We start from the raw sequence: 22537 nt of genomic DNA, 5'->3' as shown, positions 1-22537 counted from the left end.
ACTCAATCATACAAGTTTTCATGATTCATATAATCTTCTTGATTATGCTAAAATTCAAGCATTAATACAACAACAATAAGCACAAAGTCATTCCTCAGTGGGGGCACCAATTTGAGGCGGTCCGGGGCGGGCAACAAGAAGAGTGACCTCTAAGCACTTTTCTAGGCTCCCGTGCTGCTCAATTGGGTTGGGGTTGGAAAAAACAGCAAACGCACACACAACCCCGCAACCTAACCCTACACAAATTTGGGGCACCACCTAGTTTTGGATGCGAACTAGGATGCGTAGAAAGAGAGAGAGATAGTGCTCGGGCTACTTTGAAATGTTCAACAGTGATCAATCAAACACAATTATATATGTAAGAAAAAGAGGGAAGGGGGAGGGGGTGATTGCTGCACTAATACTTTCTTACAAATCTGTCATGACCAATGAAAGTGAGATTAGTATTTGTTCAACATAGCTTGAGTAAATTACACCACAACACATCACAAGAAAAGCCACCCCAATCACTGTCTTAAAGCCAGGGGAGTCCTCTCCACCCTGTCGCCCTCTTACAGTATGTGGGATTTATGGCTAAATTGATGACAACACCCAGAGACAAGCTCTCAAGAACTTTAAAAAAAACACCAAGACACTTACACATCATTGTTGTCCATTACTTTACGTTGGAAGAGAGACAAAGTATCCAAGCTTACTCCAAATCCACCCTCCTTGATTCAGCAAATGTTGGGCTTACACTAGTAGGAGAAATGATAGATTTCCTACTCTTAATTGAATGATCACTCTCTCTTACAATGGCATAGAGTTCCCTTGCTAATCACCCCTAATACAACACATGTATATGCACAAGACAATGAGCTTCCACTCAAGAGCTCCTTCTAGAGAGGTTGAGCTTGGATTCTCAAGCTATAGCATAGTGCTCTTGCTTATGGCTCCCCTTTTTGTGCTAGCTACACCCTCCTTTTATAGCAATTTTGAGGGCTAGGGTTACTCCTCTAACCATGGTTGGGTTAGATTTTCAGCACTTATCTATTTTCTTTTGCTTGGAATTATCAAGAAGTTGGTGGAGATAGATGAAGAAGAGAGAGAGGAGAGAAGTGGAGGTGATAGGATTTTTCATAGTAGGTTAGTGTTAGTAAATTAGTAGAGTTAGTATTTTTATTAATTTACAAATGGAATTGGATCTTTACAATGGAAGTATCCATATAGGATACAAATAAGGAAGAAAAAACTCTTAATAGGTAAGAAAATATGGATTTCTTACAATGTTGATGCTCCAAGTGTCTTGAGTAGGGTCAATTTTGACGCTTGTTGAAGGTCCACTAGCTTTGATGGTACGTTTTTTCTCCACTCTTGACCTTCCTTGGAAGCCAAGGTAAGTGAACATGAGTAATCAATCACCATGATGCTGTCTTTCAAGAAAAGAGGCTGAATTTTGTGGTTTTTTTCATAGATATGGGTAATATGGATGAGGAAAAATGAGAGTAGGTGGTCAATTTTGGAATGGAAGTGTGTGTAGGAGACATGAGTTCACCATGGTTTCTCTTATTCTTCAAGGTTGAGAAGAAGGTGAGTAGGGTGCAGAGAGGAGTGGTGAGAGAGGTGGGGATGATGAGTGGAGAAGTGTGTGTGAAAGAGGAAAATGATAAAGTGGAAGAGGGAGTGTGGCTGCATAGCATGGGCAAACTGGGATCAACCAATAAAATCATAGCTCACAGCTCGTAGCTCAAAAAAATATGAAAAAATTTGAGGTGAAATTTTATCTCACGAGCTACAAATTTTATTTGTATCACCTTTTCAAATTCAAGGAGCATGTGATCTTTAAAAATTCAGCAAAACCAACTGCTTTTTTCCACTGCACAAAATCCTTGTGAGGTCCTTCTTTGGATGATTCTCTTGAATAGCTCCAAGAGTGAGCCCGCCATGGTGTATGCATGCATTCCACATACCCTTGACCTTATTTGGTAGGTCTATAATTGAAGATATTGTTGAGATCATGATATACGTGAATAGTACAACTAAGAAAATCAAATATTGAGGGGTCTAAAAAAATATGTACATGTCAAATATAAATAATATAGGTGGAAAAAATATAAAGGGGTCAAAATAAATCTCTCTCATTATAAGTCCACCAAAAAAAGATGAATATTTTTGGTGGTCTAATTTATGAGAGTAATAGAAAATAGATGTAGGAAGGAAAAAATCACAATAGTGAAAAAATATACACATAAATAGAACTAGGTTTTTTTTTTTTTTTGGGATGGAGTTACACCAAAAATAAGAGAAGCTTGCATGAAATTATTTTTATATGGAATAAAGAGTATGCAAAATGGTAAGAAAAAATATGGTAATGGTGAGTCAATGTACATAGCATAAATAACACACCATAGGTAGAAATATTTAAATAAATACCAAAATAATTATGAAAAATCCTTTCATTTAGCCCTATATACAAAGAAATATTTACACACAAATGGGCCATAATATACTCTTTTTTTTTTGGCTCAACTAGCCCAGTGACTAGTTAATTAAGGGTTTTTTAAGAAGATATGGGAAAAGTCCCCTAACTCACACACACCTATATACAGTGAAATGGTAGGGATAACCAAAATGTTTGAGTGATTTGATAGGATGAGGTAGCTTACTATGGCAATAATGGAAAGCCAAAAAACGGCTATCAACATGAGCATGAAAGGACTAAATCCTGTCATGATGTGCTTAGCACTAATTTTGGAGTCTTAATCGTTGACTTGGTTGGTATACCTTGAGATCCTCCTCCCAACCTCCCATTATATAGGCAGGCTCCTAGCCTCTTGCCCTAAACGGATCCCCTGTCCACATTTTCTAGCCCAGCCGCCTGGCCGTATTCCGTGACCCCCTAGCCTTGCCCTACGGGACCAGTGTCTTGACATTATTCCCCCCTTGAAGGAGAGTTTTTGTCCTCCAAAACAAAAGTGGGAAACTTCTTCTTAAGAGCACTAATGTTTTCCCAAGTGGCGCCTTCTTCAAATCGATCTTTCTCTTGATTAAAGCTTGTCGACATACATGATGACGCGTATGTAAATAATGATAGTCAAGAATTTGTTTAGATTCATGCAGTGGGGTAGGAGGTTCAACGAAATCGACCAGAATCTGCTGGTCAATGACATTGTCATCCCCATGTAATCACTTACGTAAATGGCTTACATGAAATATGGGATGGACACAAGAATGTGTAGGTAACGATAGTTTGTAGGCACGATCACCAACTAGCTTAAGTATTTTGAAAGGCCCATAATATCTTGGAGATAATTTAGGTGATGGCTCAATTTTCACACTTTCAAAATGCTCTGGCACACGCAAAAATACTTCTTCCCCTTCCTCAAAGGTAACTTACCGACGTTTCTCATCAGTGTACTTCTTATACGGATCTTGCACTTACGGGACATTCTGACGAGCGAGTTTCAGCATATCCATATGGTCTTGGAGAAAATCCTTAACCTGTTGGATTTTTTCGGTTGCCAACCCCACTATAACTGGTGACCTAGGTTGAAAACCATACATGAGCATGAAAGGACTAAATCCAATCGTGACATGCTTAGCACTGTTGTAAGCAAACTCAAGAAGAGGTAGATATTCTTCCCAGTCTGTTTCTTTCTTGCTAACTTATACGCGTAGCATATCCTCTAGCACTTGGTTAACTTCTTCACACTTCCATTCCAAAATTGACCACCTAGTCTAATTTTTCCTCATCCATATTACCCATATCTATGAAAAAAACCACAAAATTCAGCCTCTTCTCTTGAAAGACAGCAGCATCATGGTGATTGATTACTCATGTTCACTTACCTTGGCTTCCAAGGAAGGTCAAGAGTGGAGAAAAAACGTACCGTCAAAGCTAGTGGACCATCAACAAGCGTCAAAATTGACCCTACTCAAGACACTTGGAGCATCAACATTGTAAGAAATCCATATTTTCTTACCTATTAAGAGTTTTTTCTTCCTTATTTGTATCCTATATGGATACTTCCATTGTAAATATCCAATTCCATTTGTAAATTAATAAAAATACTAACTCTACTAATTTACTAACACTAACCTACTATGAAAAATCCTATCACCTCCACTTCTCTCCTCTCTCTCTTCTTCATCTATCCCCACCAACTTCTTGATAATTCCAAGCAAAAGAAAATAGGTAAGTGCTGAAAATCTAACCCAACCATGGTTAGAGGAGTAACCCTAGCCCTCAAAATTGCTATAAAAGGAGGGTGTAGCTAGCACAAAAAGGGGAGCCATAAGCAAGAGCACTATGCTATAGCTTGAGAATCCAAGCTCAACCTCTCTAGAAGGAGCTCTTGAGTGAAAGCTCATTGTCTTATGCATATGCATGTGTTGTATTAGGGGTGATTAGCAAGGGAACTCTATGCCATTGTAAGAGAGAGTGATCATTCAATTAAGAGTAGGAAATCTATCATTTCTCCTACTAGTGTAAGCCCAACATTTGCTGAATCAAGGAGGGTGGATTTGGAGTAAGCTTGGATACTTTGTCTCTCTTCCAACGTAAAGTAATAGACAACAATGATGTGTAAGTGTCTTGGTGTTTTTTTTAAAGTTCTTGATAGCTTGTCTCTGGGTGTTGTCATCAATTTAGCCATAAATCCCACATACTGTAAGAGGGCGACAGGGTGGAGAGGACTCCCTTGGCTTTAAGACAGTGATTGGGGTGGCTTTTCTTGTGATGTGTTGTGGACATGTAATTTACTCAAGCTATGTTGAACAAATACTAATCTCACTTTCATTGGTCATGACAGATTTGTAAGAAGGTATTAGTGCAACAATCACCCCTTCCTCCTTCCCTCTTTTTCTTACATATATAATTGTGTTTGCTTGATCACTGTTGAACATTTCAAAGAAGCTTAAGCACTATCTCTCTCTCTCTCTCTCTCTCTCTCTCTCTCTCTCTCTCTCTCTCTCTCTCTCTCTCTATGCGTCCTAGTTCGCATCCAAAACTAGGTGGTGCCCCAAATTTGTGTAGGGTTAGGTTGCGGGTTTGTGTGTGCGTTTGCTGTTTTTTCCAACCCCAACCCAATTGAGCAGTACGGGAGCCTAGAAAAGTGCTTAGAGTCCACTCTTCTTGTTGCCCGCCTCGGACCGCCTCAATGTATTCAACCTAGGTCACCCATTATGGTGGGGTTGGCAACTGAAAAAATCCAGCAGGTTAAGGATTTTTTCCAAGACCATATGGATATACTGAAACTCGCTCGTCAGAATGTCTCGTAAGTGCAGGATCCGTATAAGAAGTACGCTGATGAGAAACGTCAGTAAGTTACCTTTGAGGAAGGGGAAGAAGTATTTTTGCGTGTGCCAGAGTATTAAAAAAGTGTGAAAGCTGAGCCATCACCTAAATTATCTCCAAGATATTGTGGGCCTTTCAAAATACTTAAGCTAGTTGGTGATCGTGCCTACAAACTATCGTTACCTACACATTCTTGTGTCCATCCCGTATTTCATGTAAGCCGTTTACATAAGTGATTACATGGGGATGTGTTGGAGCCCCATTTGTCCAACTGTTGTAATGAGCCCATCTTGTAAAGCATATCAAATTCCCATTTTATGTCCAAGATGTCTTATCATTTTGATCGATTCGTCTGGGTTATGTAAAGATTAATCAGTTAGTCAGGACTCAGATTTGTTCACACTTTGTAATAATGAGTAAGAGAACCCCATGTACATTTTTGAGCTAAGGTGACTAAAGTATAAAAGTCACCTTAGAACCATTTTTAAACAACATTTTGAATATCAATTCTGTGTCGTACAAGCCAAAGAGAGGGAGAGAGAGAGAGAGAGAGAGAGAGAGGGAGTGAGTGTTCTTATCCTCTTCGCTACGCGCTTCTCCCTCACCGGATGCACGGCGTGACTATACCATCGCGGTAGTCTCTCCGAGAGCTACGCGCCCATGCCACGCATTCACATTTTCGAGCTGTTCACGATCGATCCTTCCTCGAGCTTGTTTTGCTTGTAAGTAGCATAAACAGTGTCTGTTTTCAAAAATCAAGTGCTTTATGGAATGAGAAAGAGATTAGCTACACATAGATACTCATAAACTTAAGTTTCGTCCACTTTTGAATTATGACATGTTAGTCTATCGCGACTCTATTTGAGATAACTAGGGTTCAAATCTGGTGAGATTAGACTTATAGGTAAGTATATCCTAGTGAGAGGATGGTGCCTAGTAAGTTTGATGTGATTCCGAGTTCATTGGAAGTGTAAATGGTGTTATGAGAGTTTAGGGATAGAGTGGGTTGCATTCTACCAGAGTTAATGATTGATGCATCATAAAAGTGCGTATGTGTAGATTGGTCTCAGCCTGACAAGCTAACGAGATTGCCTACGTGCACCTACGGGTTAGTCGTATCATCAGATGATAAGTATGTTGTCTGTGTCATGCTCTTGAGTATGAACAGGGGAGTAGTCAAGCCCTAAAACATTGGCGCCGCTGCCGGGGACACAAGACCTTAAGTAGGGAGATCTACGCCACTCGTGTGATGGTTAGCTTACTTTAGTTTTGACTAGAGAGGGCTTAAACTTTTAGAACAAGATCCAGGATAGAGTATCCTGAGGTCTAGTGGATAGCGAGGAAGCCTGTGTCTTGCCGAGGGTCTGCGACTAGTTAGATTTAGTTAAGTAGGATAATGTGGAGTTATGGTTTTTGGTTTTGAGTGCTTGTTATACTTGTGAAGAAATAGAGTAGAAAAACGCTGTAAAAACGCAAAAAACAAACAAAAAAGAAGAAACAATAAGGTTGTTTGCTTGCCTTGAAAGCAAAACCCACCCCATATACCCTTGAAGGGGGTGAAAAAAGTCGACATTGAAATTTGTGATCCAACACTCGAGAAAACATAAAAATTGCGACCAAAACCAACAAAAAAGAAACAGGTGATTGTCATAAGGAAACACTAAGTGAACCTAAAGAGGCCAAGAGGAGATATAACCATTAGCCTAGGGTAAACTGGCTGTGCCATGAGGTACGACTGATGTTCACAAGTTTAAGATGAAGTGTCATCAAATTTGCATCACTTCAAGGGCAATGGAGTTGTGAATTGTCAGAGAAAAGTGAAATTTGTGAAGTGCTTGAGTTTGAGGTCAAAATAAGTCCAAACTTCATAAAACTTGGGGGATAGACTTATATGGGCACAGGGAACAAGACTATGCAAAAACAGACAAAAAATTAAATCCCCATTGCTCTCTGCCTAGTCTATCGCGATAGACTGATGAAGGTGGTGATTGACTAGCAACAAGGAAAAAACCTTTATACCACAGGTTTAACACATCAATACAAGGGTACTCACAAAAATTGAGTGAAATTGAACACCATCTTGACCACAAAACTTTAAAACTGGTGTTTAGAGTCTGAATTCAGAGACAAGGGCAAGAAGTCTTTGACCAAATGTCCAAACAGTGCCAAAATTGGTCAATGCACTACACAAGGGGAGGCTGAACCAACTATGGAGAAAACTTGAGAAAAATGCTAAAAAAGGAGAAAATGCCAAGTCTATCGCGATAGACCAGGGAAACTGCTGATGGGGAACTTTTCTTTCAAATTTCCCCTAGGGAGAGCTTTAACAGGGCCTATATAACAGACACACCAAAATTCAAGGCATTTAGATCACTGAAGGTCAATCTGAGGTTCAGATAGAGAATCAAGCTCTGACTGAAATACTAAAATGGGACCAAAACCCAACCCAAGTGTCCAAACTTCATAAAACTTGAGGGATATGCTATAGAGGGTAACTGGAACTCAAGGGTAAAGTCACAATTTTGAATTGACTTGTGCTGAGAAAATTGTCAGTCTATCACGATAGACTAAGAAAGTAGTGATTCAGACACATTTTGAAATTTGTGACTATACTGCTAGGACATACTCTCTATATAGATCCCAACCATCATTTCATATTTGAAATTGGACCACCAGAAGACTGACTAAGTGGTTGCTGTATATACTTGAAAGATTTTTTGGTAATTCAGGGAAAACCCTTGTGAACAGACTAACCATCCTTGTGTAGATCCTAGAAGGAGATCATCACAAAGCCACACAGGAAGAAGGAGTCCAGGTAAGCTTTAAGTTTGCAACCCAACTTTCATTCTTATGTATTTAAGTTCAGGAGCCTTTGTTAAGTCGGGAGCTAAAAGTGTCAAAAGTCAAGTAAGCACCACGTCCACCGAAGAGAGTGTAACTCAGACGAGACTAGACCCATTAGCGCCAATCATTGAAGAGGGTAGTGATACTCACACTTTGTTGGGAAAGTCCTTCTTCATGATGGGGAGTCAACAGCCAGGAGGTTTCAACGGTGAAGGACCAATGCCAGGGGGGAGCACCTCCCTACATCCTTTAAACGAAACCAAGTTCACTATAATCTTCTTGGAAGGAATTAACTCGAGGGGAGCCTTAGTTTATTCTGACTATGGGGGACGCAAGTGTATTTGTATTGAAGAAAGACCGTCTCAGAGACTAGAGATAATTCGAGTCTATGATGACGGAGACAGATTCCGAGACGAAAAGGGGAACCACTATCTGATAGTGAGTAACCCTGAGGATTACAACAGATATAGGGATAACGTGGCAAAAGGGAAAATGGTTTCAGAAACCCAAGAACCGCCTCCTAACATTGATCGACCTGGAGCGCTTTTTATGTATGATAAGAAAACAACCAGGGTCCCAACCTATAATGAGAATGTAGGGATTTACAAGCATGAAAGCGAGGGAATAGTCTCTTACTTTCGATGCAAGGAACCCTACCCAAACGAATTAAGCAAAGACAAGGTTCTTTACTTATTTTCTTATGAAACTGCTATGGGGAAGGATATTGTTTTTGTTGACAGATATGGGAGAGAATACAAACGTATTCTCCCAGAAGAGGTTGAAAAGGCAACAGTTCCGGGAGCATCAACCTATGGCCCTAACGAAGTACCAAGAGCCACCTACACCCCTAGCAAGTCGACAAATCCCTTTTCAGAAGAGTATGACACTACCTCACATTCTACCCGACAACCGACGTCCAACTACCAGGATCAACCAGCTACTCAGCCATCATTGCAGGCATGGCTTCGACAGAGTGCTACATTAGAACAAGACCGAACCCGAGAGGGTTATCAAACCGCACGAGGGTTAAGGGATTTACAAGAACCACCACTCTATGCACAGTATCAAGGAGAGAGTAAGCCAAAGACTCAGGGGTCAACTGAGCCTGGAAGAACACCCCGAGAACGAGTTCGGAGAGATGAACCATCTCTCGCGAGAACTATTAGAAATTATGGATTAGGAGCACCATTGGGAGAGGAACCTGGCCACTACAGAACACCAGAGGAGGTACATCGACTAGGATGGGGAGATCCCAAGATGAGATTTGTAGACCATCGTAGAATTAGACCTTCTCAAGTGCAAAAATGGGTAAACAAGAAATATACGGGAAGCAGGGATCCGAGAGATCATGTAGCAGCCTTTGTGCGCGTAATTAGAGCTGAAGAGGTGTTAGACTTTCCTACCCAATTTGTAGGATTCGGTTTAACCTTAGAGGATGATGCTGCTACATGGTTTGACTCGGTGGAGCGAAGGGACTTTGAGTCTATGGAGGAAGTGTTTGACGAGTTTATCGAGGAATTCTCACAAAGGGGAATAGCTCATAATACAGTCTCACAAATCCATAAATTCAAACAGAAAGATGGAGAGTCTGTGTGAAAGGCAGCCCTCCGACTAAAAAGATATGTTAAGTTCTGCCCCGTGGAAGAACTGCCAACTCAGTCCAGACTTATGCTTATATTTATTCAAGGACTAAGGAATGCAGATCTTCAAAAGGACTTACATATGAAAAGGAGCACGACGTTGAACGATTTAACCAAGGAAGCTCTATACCTTGTGGACAATTGTGCGGTCTACAAGGAAGGTGAGTTCAAGGATCTTGACGATGATTCTTCCTCGCAACAAAGTGGAAGCAAGTCTGCTAAGACAACACTGAAAGGAGAAGTAGCGGTGAGCCAAGAGCAGCTTGTAGAGGAAGTGCTTAAAAATATTAACTTGTATTCCAAACCACAAGCTAAACAACCAAAATGGTGTGCGATTGAACAAAAATGGACAAACCATGGGACGAAGGAGTGTTATTATAACAAGGGATATGTGAGAGAACGACCATATGCTCCGCAAGCTCAGGCGACATCCCCTCAAATCCCACCGATGCCTAGATATCAGACAGGCAACCTACCAGGACCTGTAGGTGTAGAAAGACCACAACCAGTGTTGGGACAACAACCACCCCTACCAGGATTACGACCAGTCGGCATAAGATACACACCCACAGTAACTGAGTCGGATGAGAAGGATTTGGTACCTATGCACGCATACTACGACGAGCCTAATGGATATGCAGCGAGCTCTGTCTATTATCCACCGGAAGAACCCTCCACACCAGAACCATGGAGCATGATAGGAAATACAGGACCACCAACTGCTGCACAGGCAGCGGGAGAAGGACGATATAGCATGGATGAAAGAACACTGTTGTTCATAGACAACGGAGACATGAGCGGGCAAAGAATTGCACACCAACAAAGAGGAGCTCCAGGAGCACCTCAACAGCCTAAAGGACCATGCTACAAGTGTGGTGGAGACCATTAGCTGAGGGACTGCCCTCATGATGAAATCATTAGGGTCAATGCATATTGCACGGAGTGTAGAATTACTCACTTGATCCCTGATTGCCCTAAAAACCCGAGCAAAGGAGCAAAAAATACCTTGAATATGCTGGGAGCGCTGCCTTCCAGTGGAGGGTCAGAAAACGAAAGTCCGATTTCTGTTAAGGTCTTGACGAGAGCCCAAACAAGGAAAAATGACAATCAGCCCAAGAGTAACGCTGAAAATCAAGAAGAAATCAAGACTGACAAGTCTAGCGTGAGTTGTGATAATCCTTGGAAAGAACGAAGAGCGAAAATGAAAGCTAGACGTGAGCGAAAACAAAAAGATGTAGAAGCTAAGCTAACGATAGCTCGAGAGCACCTTAAATAGCAAAGAGAGTCCGACTCTCTAAAATCAACGGAGGGACCAAGAAGTGCAAGCTCAGGAGGGTCGGTATTGGTAGATAAGATCAATGAACCCTTAGATGCAATCTTGCAAGCATACGAAGCAAGATTGAAGAACAGACAGACTCTAGAGCAAAGGTGGATGACATATCCATATCCAGAGATAGGAAAACAGAGACTAGAGATGTGCAAACAGCTGATTGAAACTGCACAAGCTTTACTGGAGCCTCCACCTATGGAAGCGGGAGATAGAGTAATCAAACCACCAAACAATGAAACACCTCACAAAACCGAACAAAGGATATCCGACAAGATAGAAAACGTTAAATCCTTGCCGGATGTAGAGGATGCAAGAGACGTGCCTAATAGCACTGATGAATCACTGAAAGATCTTACACCATATTCCCCTATTGTGGAAGAAAATTGGCCTGAAGAGCTATGGGAAACGATGCGAAAAGCTCAAGAAAAATATGAGACAAAACCAGTCGAGTCGGCGCCTTTCTCGGAGTTGAACTTGAATAAGCCTCCATGGGATTTAGACGTTAAATCATTTCAAGGGGATAATGGTTCAGTTGCATCCGAAGATAGCAAACCATAATCACTCAGAACTTTGCCATCATATATGGGGGACTATGAGGCAAGGTCAGAAATTCGAAGAGTACCTTCTCAAAGAATAGGCGGGTCAAATCAATTGGACACTAAAATCCTGACAGACTTGTCCCACTCCGGTCAAGTGTACAATCACATTGGCAGAATTGTTAAAAATTAGGCCAAGCATGTGGACGGAAGTGGGCAAATGTATTGAAAAATTTGGCATAAGGAGACCTCTTAAGTTCTTCGAAACCGAGCTTAATGACACAGAACCGAAGAGAGTCAACACTAGACCAGTGCCACTCAACAAGGTAGGAGAGTATTGTGAAGGTGAAGATGGCAACACAACCCTACCAATTGAGTATAACGGCATAGAGACTAAGGCAATACTTGATAGTGGAGCTGGCATTGCCATTGCGACCAAAATGCTATGGGAAAAATGGGGAAAACCAGCAATACGAATAACTAGAATGAAATTGCAACTGACGGATGGGCACATAGAAAGGCCTATAGGATTTCTTGAGGCAACTGTGGTATCTTCCTGTGGCATAGAGTACGAACATACCTTTGCCATAGTAGATTTCGGCAAGAAGAACAACTATGAAATTATCCTTGGTAGGCTGTTCATGAGGCAACTCAAAATGGTGCAGGACTGGCGGTATGATTATTTGTATCTAAGACATGCTGAAACTACTACACGCGTAAACATGAAAAATCATAGCTACCATGATGTCACGAGAACCCCTGTGGAAGAATTTGACTCAGCCACCATTAGTGGATCAAAAGTCCCAGCGTGGCTTTGTAAGAAAAAGGAGATATGGATGTGTGGGGCATCTCAATGTAGTGAATTTGACCACAATGAAAGGAAACTAGAGAGGGTCTTGGAAGACGATTCATATATACGAGAACCTTTTCCTGAAGAGAAGCTCGAACCCCTAGAATGGTCTCAAATTTTGGCTACATTGGATGTATGCGTCAATGAAGTCACTCCCACCAAATTTTGTGATGAGAATGGCTACGATATCATACCATACTACATGTTGAGCAAAATTGTGGAGGAGGACGAGAACGATGGAGATACTGAGAATATGAGGATCAATAAAACAGAAACGAAACTTGAGCTTAAGATAGTGGGCTATGTGGACATCCCCACTAAAGAAATCAAGCAGGAGGGAGAAGAATTTTATGATTCTTCTTATCAAAGTGAAAACAAGGATAACGCGGATGACGAGAAGTCGAAAAATACAGAGGGAGACGACAATCAAGATCAATACAATGACGTCTTCTAGAATTTCCCAAACCAAAGTGAGAGACGCCAAAAAAGATACAAGAGTAAACGACACCATATCAGTCCACCAACTAAGCTGAGACCCATGCTGGAGTTTAAGTGTAAGACACATTTCCTTATGAACATTCATGCTGTTGATTGTGCTAAGGATAAAGTGTCAGGAAGATTTCTTAAGGTTGTTAAAGACTCAGGATTTAAGTCCAGACTGTTGAAACCTAAGAAAACCAGCAAAGCAAAAAAAAGAGTTGCAATAGAAAAACTGAATGTTTGTGGTAGTCCAATTATGACAAAAATTGAACGGAAAACGAGATACAATGAGTTGAAACAAAAAATTAAAAATGTATGGACAACTGAAATGGAAAGTAGCGATGGAACGAACACTAGTGATGGGAGTAAAAAGATAGATGTACCTCCTCACTATTATAAGTACACCATTCAGGAAAGAAGATTGGTGGTTCAGCAACCAATGAGGGAGCCTAAATCAAACGAGTTCTACGATGGGCCAGAGAACGCCAAGAAAATAGACTTAGCAGAGCTAGGAGAAAATCCTCGACCTGCTTACTGTTAAGTATGGAGCTTGATTTACCCTTGTAATTTTCTGTGGTAAAAGCGTACATTTATAAGGCCCCCATTATGAGGAGAAGCCATCGTGCGTGAAGGAAAATCACTCACCGGAAACCAAAATTTTCACAGACAAGAATCAGGGGCAACTTTAAAGGCCTCGGGGGTGGAGGCCCCCGAGACTTTTTTTTCGCCAGAATATTATGGCCGGACGGCGGCCGAAAAGTGGTCGGAAAACAACCGGTCGGTTGGCCGGTGGCCGGTAGTCAATGGCCGATGGCTGGTGGTCGGAAGTCAATGGCCGGTGGCCGGTGGCCGAATTCAATGGCCAGTGGTCGGAAGTCAATGGCCGGTGGCCGGTGGCCGAATTCAATGGCCGGTGGCCAAATTCAAAAGCGGACTTGTCTTCTCAAGGGCGGCCACACATGGGCGGATTGGAGGGTCCGATTTGGACTTATTCGCACAAGGGCGGCTACACATGGCTGTCTCTCATAAGAGAGGGCAACCCTTTTGGCCTATAAAAGGAGGCCATTTCTACACACATTTCATAGTGTGAAGTTGATGCAACAAGGTGAGTGTGAGGTGGTGAGAGTGAAGCAAGGCGAGAGCTCCATTAAGGGTATAATCCCTTTGTAAACTACTTCTTGTTTTGAAGTACTAAAGCCATTGAGTGGCTGCTTTCCCGTGGACGTAGCCCACATTGGGTGAACCACGTATATCGTGTGTACTCTCTCTCTCTACTCTATAATCTCGTGTATATAAATCTGTCTCTCTCCATTAAGTAATCTACTCAATTATCTATTTAGCTACATCGTATTTCCTAACACTTACATTGCCACAGATCTAGGTCGAGAAGAAGAGGACTTACTGATCAAAACACTTAAGGAATTTCGAGATGTATTTGCATGGTCGTACAAAGATTTGAAGGGAGTGGATCCTAACATTTGTGAACATTCAATTCCTCTGAAGTCTGATGCAAATCCAAGCAAACAACTTCCATACACGTATAATGTGACATTCGCCAAAAGGATAAAAGAGGAGATAGACAAACTTATGGAGGTTGAATTTATTTATGAGATAGAGCACACGGACTGGGTGTCCCCGATAGTGGTGGTACCCAAGAAAAATGGGAAATTACGAGTGTGTGTGAATCTCAAGAAGGTAAACGCATCAACAATTAGGGACAACTACCCTCTTCCTATCACTGAACACGTCCTGGAACGAGTAGCAGGCAAGCAAGCCTATAGCTTTATGGACGGATTCTCTGGTTATAACCAATTGGGGGTCAAACTAGAAGATCAATACAAAACAGCGTTTGCAATAGAATGGGGCATATATGCATTTAGGGTAATGCCATTTGGCTTGACCAATGCTCCAACCACATTTCAGAGATTAATGACACACGCTTTTAAAGAATACTTGAAAAAATTCTTGGATATTTACATGGACGACTTGTGTGTCTATTCTCTATTGAGAGAAGACCATATAGATCATCTTAGAAAGGTATTCAAAAAATGCAAAACGTATAGGATTTGCCTCAACCCAGAAAAATGTGTATTCATGGTACGACAAGGTAAAATCTTAGGCCACATAGTGTCGGCTAATGGAATTACCACTGATGAAGACAAGGTAAAGGTGATCATAGAATTGCCAAGACCAAACACTGTACGAGAGGTACAATCATTTATGGGACATTGTGGATACTACCGACGTTTTATCTACATCTACGCTGTAATAACAAAACCCTTGTATAGTTTAATCACGCTCTTCATTTGGACCAATGAATGTGAGGAGTCATTCCAGAAACTAAAAGAGGCACTGGTATCTGCACCAATTCTAAAAGCACCAGATTGGTCAAAGATCTTCCATGTACATGTAGATGCTTCGGCATTTGCAATAGGCTGTATATTAGCACAACCAGATGAGGGTAAGACGATTTTCCAATCAGTTATGCTAGTAGACAACTCAACAGTGCAGAAAAGAATTATACTACCACTGAAAGAGAAGGATTGGGTATGATATATGCGGTAAAGAAATTTCGGCATTACTTACTCGCTAACAAATTCACATTCTTTGTGGATCATCAGGCACTCTTGTACTTAGTAAACAAACCTTGTAACACAGGACGAATTGTAAGATGGTTCATTGTGTTCCTGGAGTTTGATTTTACGGTAGTAGTTAAGAAAGGAAAAACTCATCAAAGAGCAGACCACCTTTCTCGATTACTACATGGCGAAAAAGCTACCGGGGTAGATGATGATCTCCCAGACGCATACCTGTTTAATATAGAGATGGTACCGAAATGGTCAGAGAAAATTATTTTGTTGCTGGCATATGGAATGAATCTTGACGACAAACACACGGTGGAAGACGTCAGACAAGCACGAAATTACACAATGCTTGCGGGAAGAATGTACCATCATGGAAACGATGAAATTCTAAGGTTGTGTATAGGCCAAGAGGAGTACGAAGTGTATCTAGAGGAGGCCCATACACAAACAGGGGGATTCCATAGAGGAAATCAGATGATGTATGAACAATTAAGAAGACTTGGAGTGTATTGGCCAGGAATGGCAGGCAATGTAGCTAATTACATCAAGAAATGCGACTTTTGCACATCCAATATCACTGTGGATTATGCCACATTATACCAAGTGACATTAGCACCCGCATGGAGTCATGCTATTGTGGAATATTTGACTAATAAAGAGCTGCCAGGAGATTGGTCCAAATCCAGACAAAAGGCTTTACAAATCGAAGCGAATAGGTATACCCTCATTAGTGACCAATTGTATAAAAGAGGAATTGATGACCAGCTGAGGTTAGTTCCTCATGAAAATGACTACTTTCCATTATTGGAACAAGCTCATGCAGGCATAGCAGGAGGTCATTTTTTAGCAGAGAGAACCGTAAAAATCATTATGGTTGCAGGTATATGGTGGCCGACCATGATTCAAGATGCAGTAGAATTCGTGAAAAGGTGTGATGAATGTCAACTCACTAAGGTACCAGTTAAAAGAGACGAAATGCCTTTAAGACCAATGATGAGTGCTCGAGCATTCGCTAAATGGGGATTGGACTTTGTTGGTCCAATCACTCCACCAGCGTATCGTTCACAAGCATAATATATCATAGTGGCCACGGATTACATGACCAAATGGGTGGAAGCAAAAGCCACAACAAAAGCAGACGCTAGAACCACGGCACAATTCTTAAATGAATATGTGTTTACATGTTATGGCCTTCCAATCGAGCTGGTGAGTGATAGAGGGACACACTTTGTAAATGAAGTTATCCAACATCTCTTAAATGAGTTTATGGTAATTCATCTCAAATCTGCACCCTATCATCCACAAGCCAATGGCCAAGCGGAAGCAACCAACAAAATATTGTGCACAGTTCTTACGAAACTGGTTAGTGAAACAAGAACAGATTGGGATCAGATGCTCTATTCAGCATTGTGGGCTTATCGAGTTGCATATAAAACAACACTCAATGCTACACCATTTAATATGTTATATGGGTTAAATGCAATATTGCCTATTGACTTTTTGATCCCCACACTAAGGGTAGCCACACAATTGGACTGGACGGGGCATGAACTTTCAGAACGGTTAGAGGACCTTGAAAAATTAGACGAGTTACAACTCAATGCTGTAGCCGCCATATATGCAAAAAAAAGACAATAGAAAGAGTTTTTTGACAAACATGTCAAGAACAAGGACTTTAAAACGAACGACTATGTCTTAGTATACACCCTTAAACAACATGCCAAAAAGCTAAAGAAAAGGGGAATGGGGCCTTATTTGATCCAAGAAATATCGTCCAGCGGAGCAGTAAAACTGTCGACACTAGATAGAAAAGAAATGCCGAACTGGATTAGTGGGTGTCGTTTAAAAAAATATCATCTACCTTTAACACCGGAAATGTTGTTTCAACTGCATTATGGAAAAACCTATAGACAGGAACAACAAAGAATTCAGGACCAGGCACAACAAGAAGCAAAGGAACAGATTGCTAAACGAAAGCAGTTTCTCAGGACAATAAACATGGTCACCCCAATGATGACTGATGAATATCCTCTTTCAACATCCCAAACAATCGAAGCGGATATACAAAGCAACGAATTAGAAAAGACCATGACAGACCTTAGGGCTCAGGAAGATAGCATCATTGATGACTTGGAAGATACGTGGTGTAGTCCTTACATAAAAGCTTATGCAGGCACAAAACAAGTTGAAATCTATGCATTGCTTGACACTGGAGCAAAAATGAGTGTCATCAGCTTTGAGCTCTTTCAGAAACTTGGACAAATGAGGACGATCCCAGAGACACACCGGTTGAAAGTAGCATCGGGTGATGAGGTGACCATGTTGTGGTCTATTGTAATACCAATCACAGTGCAGGCACACCCGTACACTACAAAATTCCATGTACTGCCACCAAGTAGATCAGCAATGCCGTGTATCTTAGCAGTGTCATGGATGAAAGCTAACAGGGTATTCATTGATTTGGATACTAATGAAGCACTGTTCAGAAATGAAAACTTTCCAGAACCCTTCTTATCATATAACCAATACATGTCGAGGAGGAAAAAAAAGTCAATACAGCCGCAAAGATCTGCCCAACAACAAACATAGTTTACAAGTCCAGCAACGTCTTATAAAAAATCAACAACCATGCAGTGAACTAGGCAAGTTTGGGTACGTCGTACAGAGCTAACCGAGGCACAATTACATCAAAAGAGGAAATACAAAGTTTGGATAAGGCACGACAGCCTAATTCCTATAAAAAAGGGGTGAGAAGAACAGACAAAACACTGAAAGCCAACAAAACTTCAAAGAACCATAGTCAATCTGTCGAATACGCAACGGATTATATTGGGATGGCGGCCAAAATTGCCAATTCAAAACGGGCCAACAACACAAGAAGGGAGGCCAAAGATGACAATCGAGGAGTTATCTACAACTGTCAAGGTGAAGCCACATCATGCAAATAGCACGAGGAAACAAACAGAATCAACAACAAAAACTACAAGGATCTATAAGACCCAAGTCATCAAAGCAGAAAAAAAGAATGTTCCACCAGATATGACAATATCGACTTCAAAGAAACCACATACGCCAATTCAAAACCAGTGGAAAACAATCAAACAAAGAGTGGCAGATTTACAACTACTCGTAAAGAAAATCTGCCAGCCAACTCAAGCTACCACAGGAAGCCTCAATGACAAATGCCAATAAGCGAATCGCTTATACCTTCCTCTTACACTGCATAAATTCTTTCTACATGCATTGACTGCACATGCATATAGGGCTATATTACAAGGCTTGCATTAGCACGAGTTCACACCCATGCATAGCACATACCCTTGACGATACCCTGTTGTCCGGGAGGACTCCAACTAGGAGGGGGGGAGGCATTCTAAATGCGGACTCATGTCAGACTCATGTCATATATTAGAGGGCAATGTTTGTGAGCAATTTTTCAACCATTTTTGCGTTTTATTGTGTGATTTTGGAAAAAAGAATATTCCCTCGTAATTAATCAGAATTGGGGACCAAATCATCATTCATGAGCCCCTAGGGATGTGTATAGACTATAAAGAGAGTCAAATCTGGCCAAAAAATGTCTAAAAACAACAAAAAATAGGCCAAGGTTGACGATAATGAGCGAGAATGTACATAGACGAGAGAAAAGTGATCTACAAAGTGTTTTTCTTTTCATTGGTATTTTTATAGGTTAGAATTTCTATTTTCGGATTTATTTGCTTTATTTTAGCCATTTTCTAGCAAAAATTATCGAAAAATATCCGTAATCCAGATGGAAACACAAAAGAAGAGACGCCTAATCGGAGCAAGGTAAAGAAGACACACAAAAAATAGGGACTGCAAAGGTGACAGGGAAAAATGACCACCGTCATGAAGGGACCTTCAACAAGAGAAATCTACAAAAATGATAAAACTGGAGCAACCGAAGTCCAAATCAGGAAATTTGCGAGCCTAAACCGCATCTCGCAAAAAGTTATGGCCACAGATAAAAGATGGGAAAATTTGGTGTCGGAGTCTCGATTACATATAGAGAGGCTAGGCTAGAAATCTCTCATTTGAGTCATTTTCCATAGTGAGAGAGAGAGCTCCCTATAGCAGTTGAGACTTCCAGAAGCTCATCCATCGCACACGATCACTAGATCGACATTAGATATGAGAGGTACGCTCGTCAACACTGACTCTAAGTGTTGTTTACTTCAGTTAGTCGCAAAACCTCGTCGGCATCACAATCACAACTTGTGCACACATACACAAGACCGGTTGTTAGGGAGACCTAGAGGCCACCAAATGGAACCAAAATTGAAAGGCACAATGCCTATAACTTAGGGATCGAGCCTATGACCTTGGAAAGCGCGAATGAATCCGCTCAGAAAACCCTAATTTCACAGGACCTGCAAAAGGGCAACTGAACCAAGGTGATCGGAAATGAGCCAAAACTCATAGACAGCAAGCCAATAACCTCGACAAACCGACTGAAGGATTAGACCATGAAAAAGTTCGTCAAAACGGAGCCTAAAGTCCCTATCTGACGAAAACCGCACAAAGCGTCACGATACTCTAACGGGCCAACCAAGTGACAAAATAACACCAAATTTAACAAGGTACATCCAAAAGAGGTCAACTACGAGATGGAATGTGTCCACTCAGGAAAAAAGCTCTTCCACTAGGGCAAATGCCAGCAACATGCCATAAAGATGTCCAAATGGTCGTTCTTGGTGTTGTAAACACCAAAACAACAACTGACTGCTTGGATCAAAGGTCAAAAGGAAATAAAAGACAACCGGAGTCATACAATGACCAAAAGGAACGACGACCATCACCTAAGTGGTCTACTACGACTCCAGGAACAGCTAAGTGTTGCAAACAGGGAGTACACTCTTCTAAATTGATTAAAACTTGATGTGTGTGTCTAGGAGGGCCTATTAACACCATTGTGGTCAACTAACATAAAAAAAAACTGGTAAAAATGACCAAGTACTAGTCTATCGCGATAGACTTGAATTTACAATTAGACAAGGAAATTTTGACTTTGGCTTCATGAGGGGTGCTAACAAGGAATATTAACCACCATTATCAAATCAAAGTGCAAGAGGGATCAGTTTTGGCCAAATAACTTAGTCTATCACGATAGACTTGCTACACCAATAATTGGGGGAAAGACTTTTCAAGATTTTACAAAATAGACTTGGGGCAGCACATGAAGGTAGTACACCAAATTTGGTGACAGGATGGACTCCTATGGCAAGCTGAGAAAGACATGATGACAACTCAGAGTCAGAACAGGACATCTCAAGGGCAGACATCTAAAATTCACATGTGAGGGGTCAAGAAACCTTATATCAACTGGGAGAAGGCAGACAGATGATCACAGAGACAAAAAATGACAAATTGACATTAAGTACCAGTCTATCGCGATAGACTAAGCAGAGGGATACTAGGCCATCTTATCAAAAATTGGAATTAACAATTGGCTTCAACATGATGCAAGTGAGCTACCCACTAAGTTTGAGCCCAAAACAACACAAAATGAAGGAGATAGACCAACATCTCCTTAGAAGGAATCTGGAAAAATGGGAGTTGATCCAAAAAGGGGTCACTTGACATTCATTTGAGGTGAAAATGGGATCAGATCATGTGCAAGGTATGAGAAACCAATTGGTGGAGGCAAAACTGCAAAGTAGGACCCTTGTCAAAAAAAGGCTAGTCTATCGAGATAGACAGAGAAAAAGTTGCAAATGAAAAGATTTTCAGTTTGGGCTAATAGAGTGACCTTACATGCCCTGTGAACATACACCACACAAAATTTCAAGGCATTTGGACTTGTTCTCCTTCACCAACAACATTAATTTGAAGCCGCCAGAGTCGCACAATGGAAGAGCTTGTCTATCTGCTAACATTTTACCTTAACTAATCTTGGGACTAAGAAGGCTCATCTAGATGCATGATTAAGTGGTAATCAATTTAGAAGAGCAGTACTATGTTTGTGCATTAACTGTTAATTGTGAATACAGGATCTATGGATGCTTCTCCGGGAAAAAGAAAAGGCAAGAACCTGGCAACGGAAGGTGCAGTACCCTATGCACTTCTACCCACTTTCCTAAAGCCAGCAGCCACCTGGATACCTGCAGACGTGCAACAGGCAGCAGCCTTTCAGATCTATCAAGGTTCATATGTGGATGACAAAAGAAATTTAGTGGATACAGTGATGATCCCTAAGGAGGCAGAAAATTACTTGAAAAGATCACCGCAAAGGTCATGGCTCAAAAAAGTTGGCTTGTGGAACTTTGTATCACTACCATTAGTAGGGATAGATTTCAAAAGGGTACAACATCTAATTGAGACTATCCAAGAAGATGGAACTTGCAGAGTGGCAGGCATAGATAATGAAGTGATGGAGATCCAGATCACCAAAGAGATCATCAAAGAGGCATTGAAGTTGTCCGATCAAGGAGCCAACATGAGAGAAAGAAGGAAAAACCTCACAGTCTACTTGCAAAAGTCCAAACTACCTTCTTTCGAACTCATAGCAAACCCGGAAGTAAGAGAACTGACACAGATCTACAGTCAGTGTTTGTTGAGCTACAGCAAAAGACCGCCAAGATACACTACACCACACGGGAGCATCTCAACCACACTGACATGGGCTATGGAAATGACCCATGAGTTCTATATAGATCACGCGTCATATCTATTTGAAGAAATGACAAAGCTAAGGCAGGACATACCAAATTACATTGCAGGAGGAGAAGTCCTAACCAGAGTAATATACCAGGCCATAGGCGCGGTAGATCAGTTGCCACCTGCCCCTCATCAGAACGACTGACTGGTATTAAGAGAGAATATCGAAGACAGATCACAAGGGAAAGTACCGGCCTCTATTAACACCATTGGAGGACGCGTGCTGGAAAGAGTAACAAGAAGTACACAAGAAAAGATGGAAGAAGAAAGAAGAACTAAAGAGGAAGATGCCCGACTAAAGAAGCGGAAAGCGGAAATG

General features: G+C 41.2%; 1 protein-coding gene across 1 annotated transcript in view; it reads left to right on the top strand.

The window, feature by feature from the left end:
- Positions 1 to 8611: 8611 nt before the first annotated feature.
- The window catches only part of LOC147419197 (uncharacterized), a 39393-nt gene continuing 25467 nt past the window's right edge, over positions 8612 to 22537 (top strand). Inside the window, exon 1 of the mRNA XM_086505785.1 lies at positions 8612 to 9624. Coding sequence (XP_086361911.1) covers positions 8612 to 9624 — 1013 coding nt within the window. The remainder of the gene's footprint in view (positions 9625 to 22537) is intronic.

This window comes from Adiantum capillus-veneris, chromosome 29 (assembly GCF_014529385.1).
Source record: "Adiantum capillus-veneris isolate H3 chromosome 29, ASM1452938v2, whole genome shotgun sequence".
Taxonomy (NCBI): domain Eukaryota; kingdom Viridiplantae; phylum Streptophyta; class Polypodiopsida; order Polypodiales; family Pteridaceae; genus Adiantum; species Adiantum capillus-veneris.
This window is presented reverse-complemented; position numbering and strand designations above follow the sequence as displayed.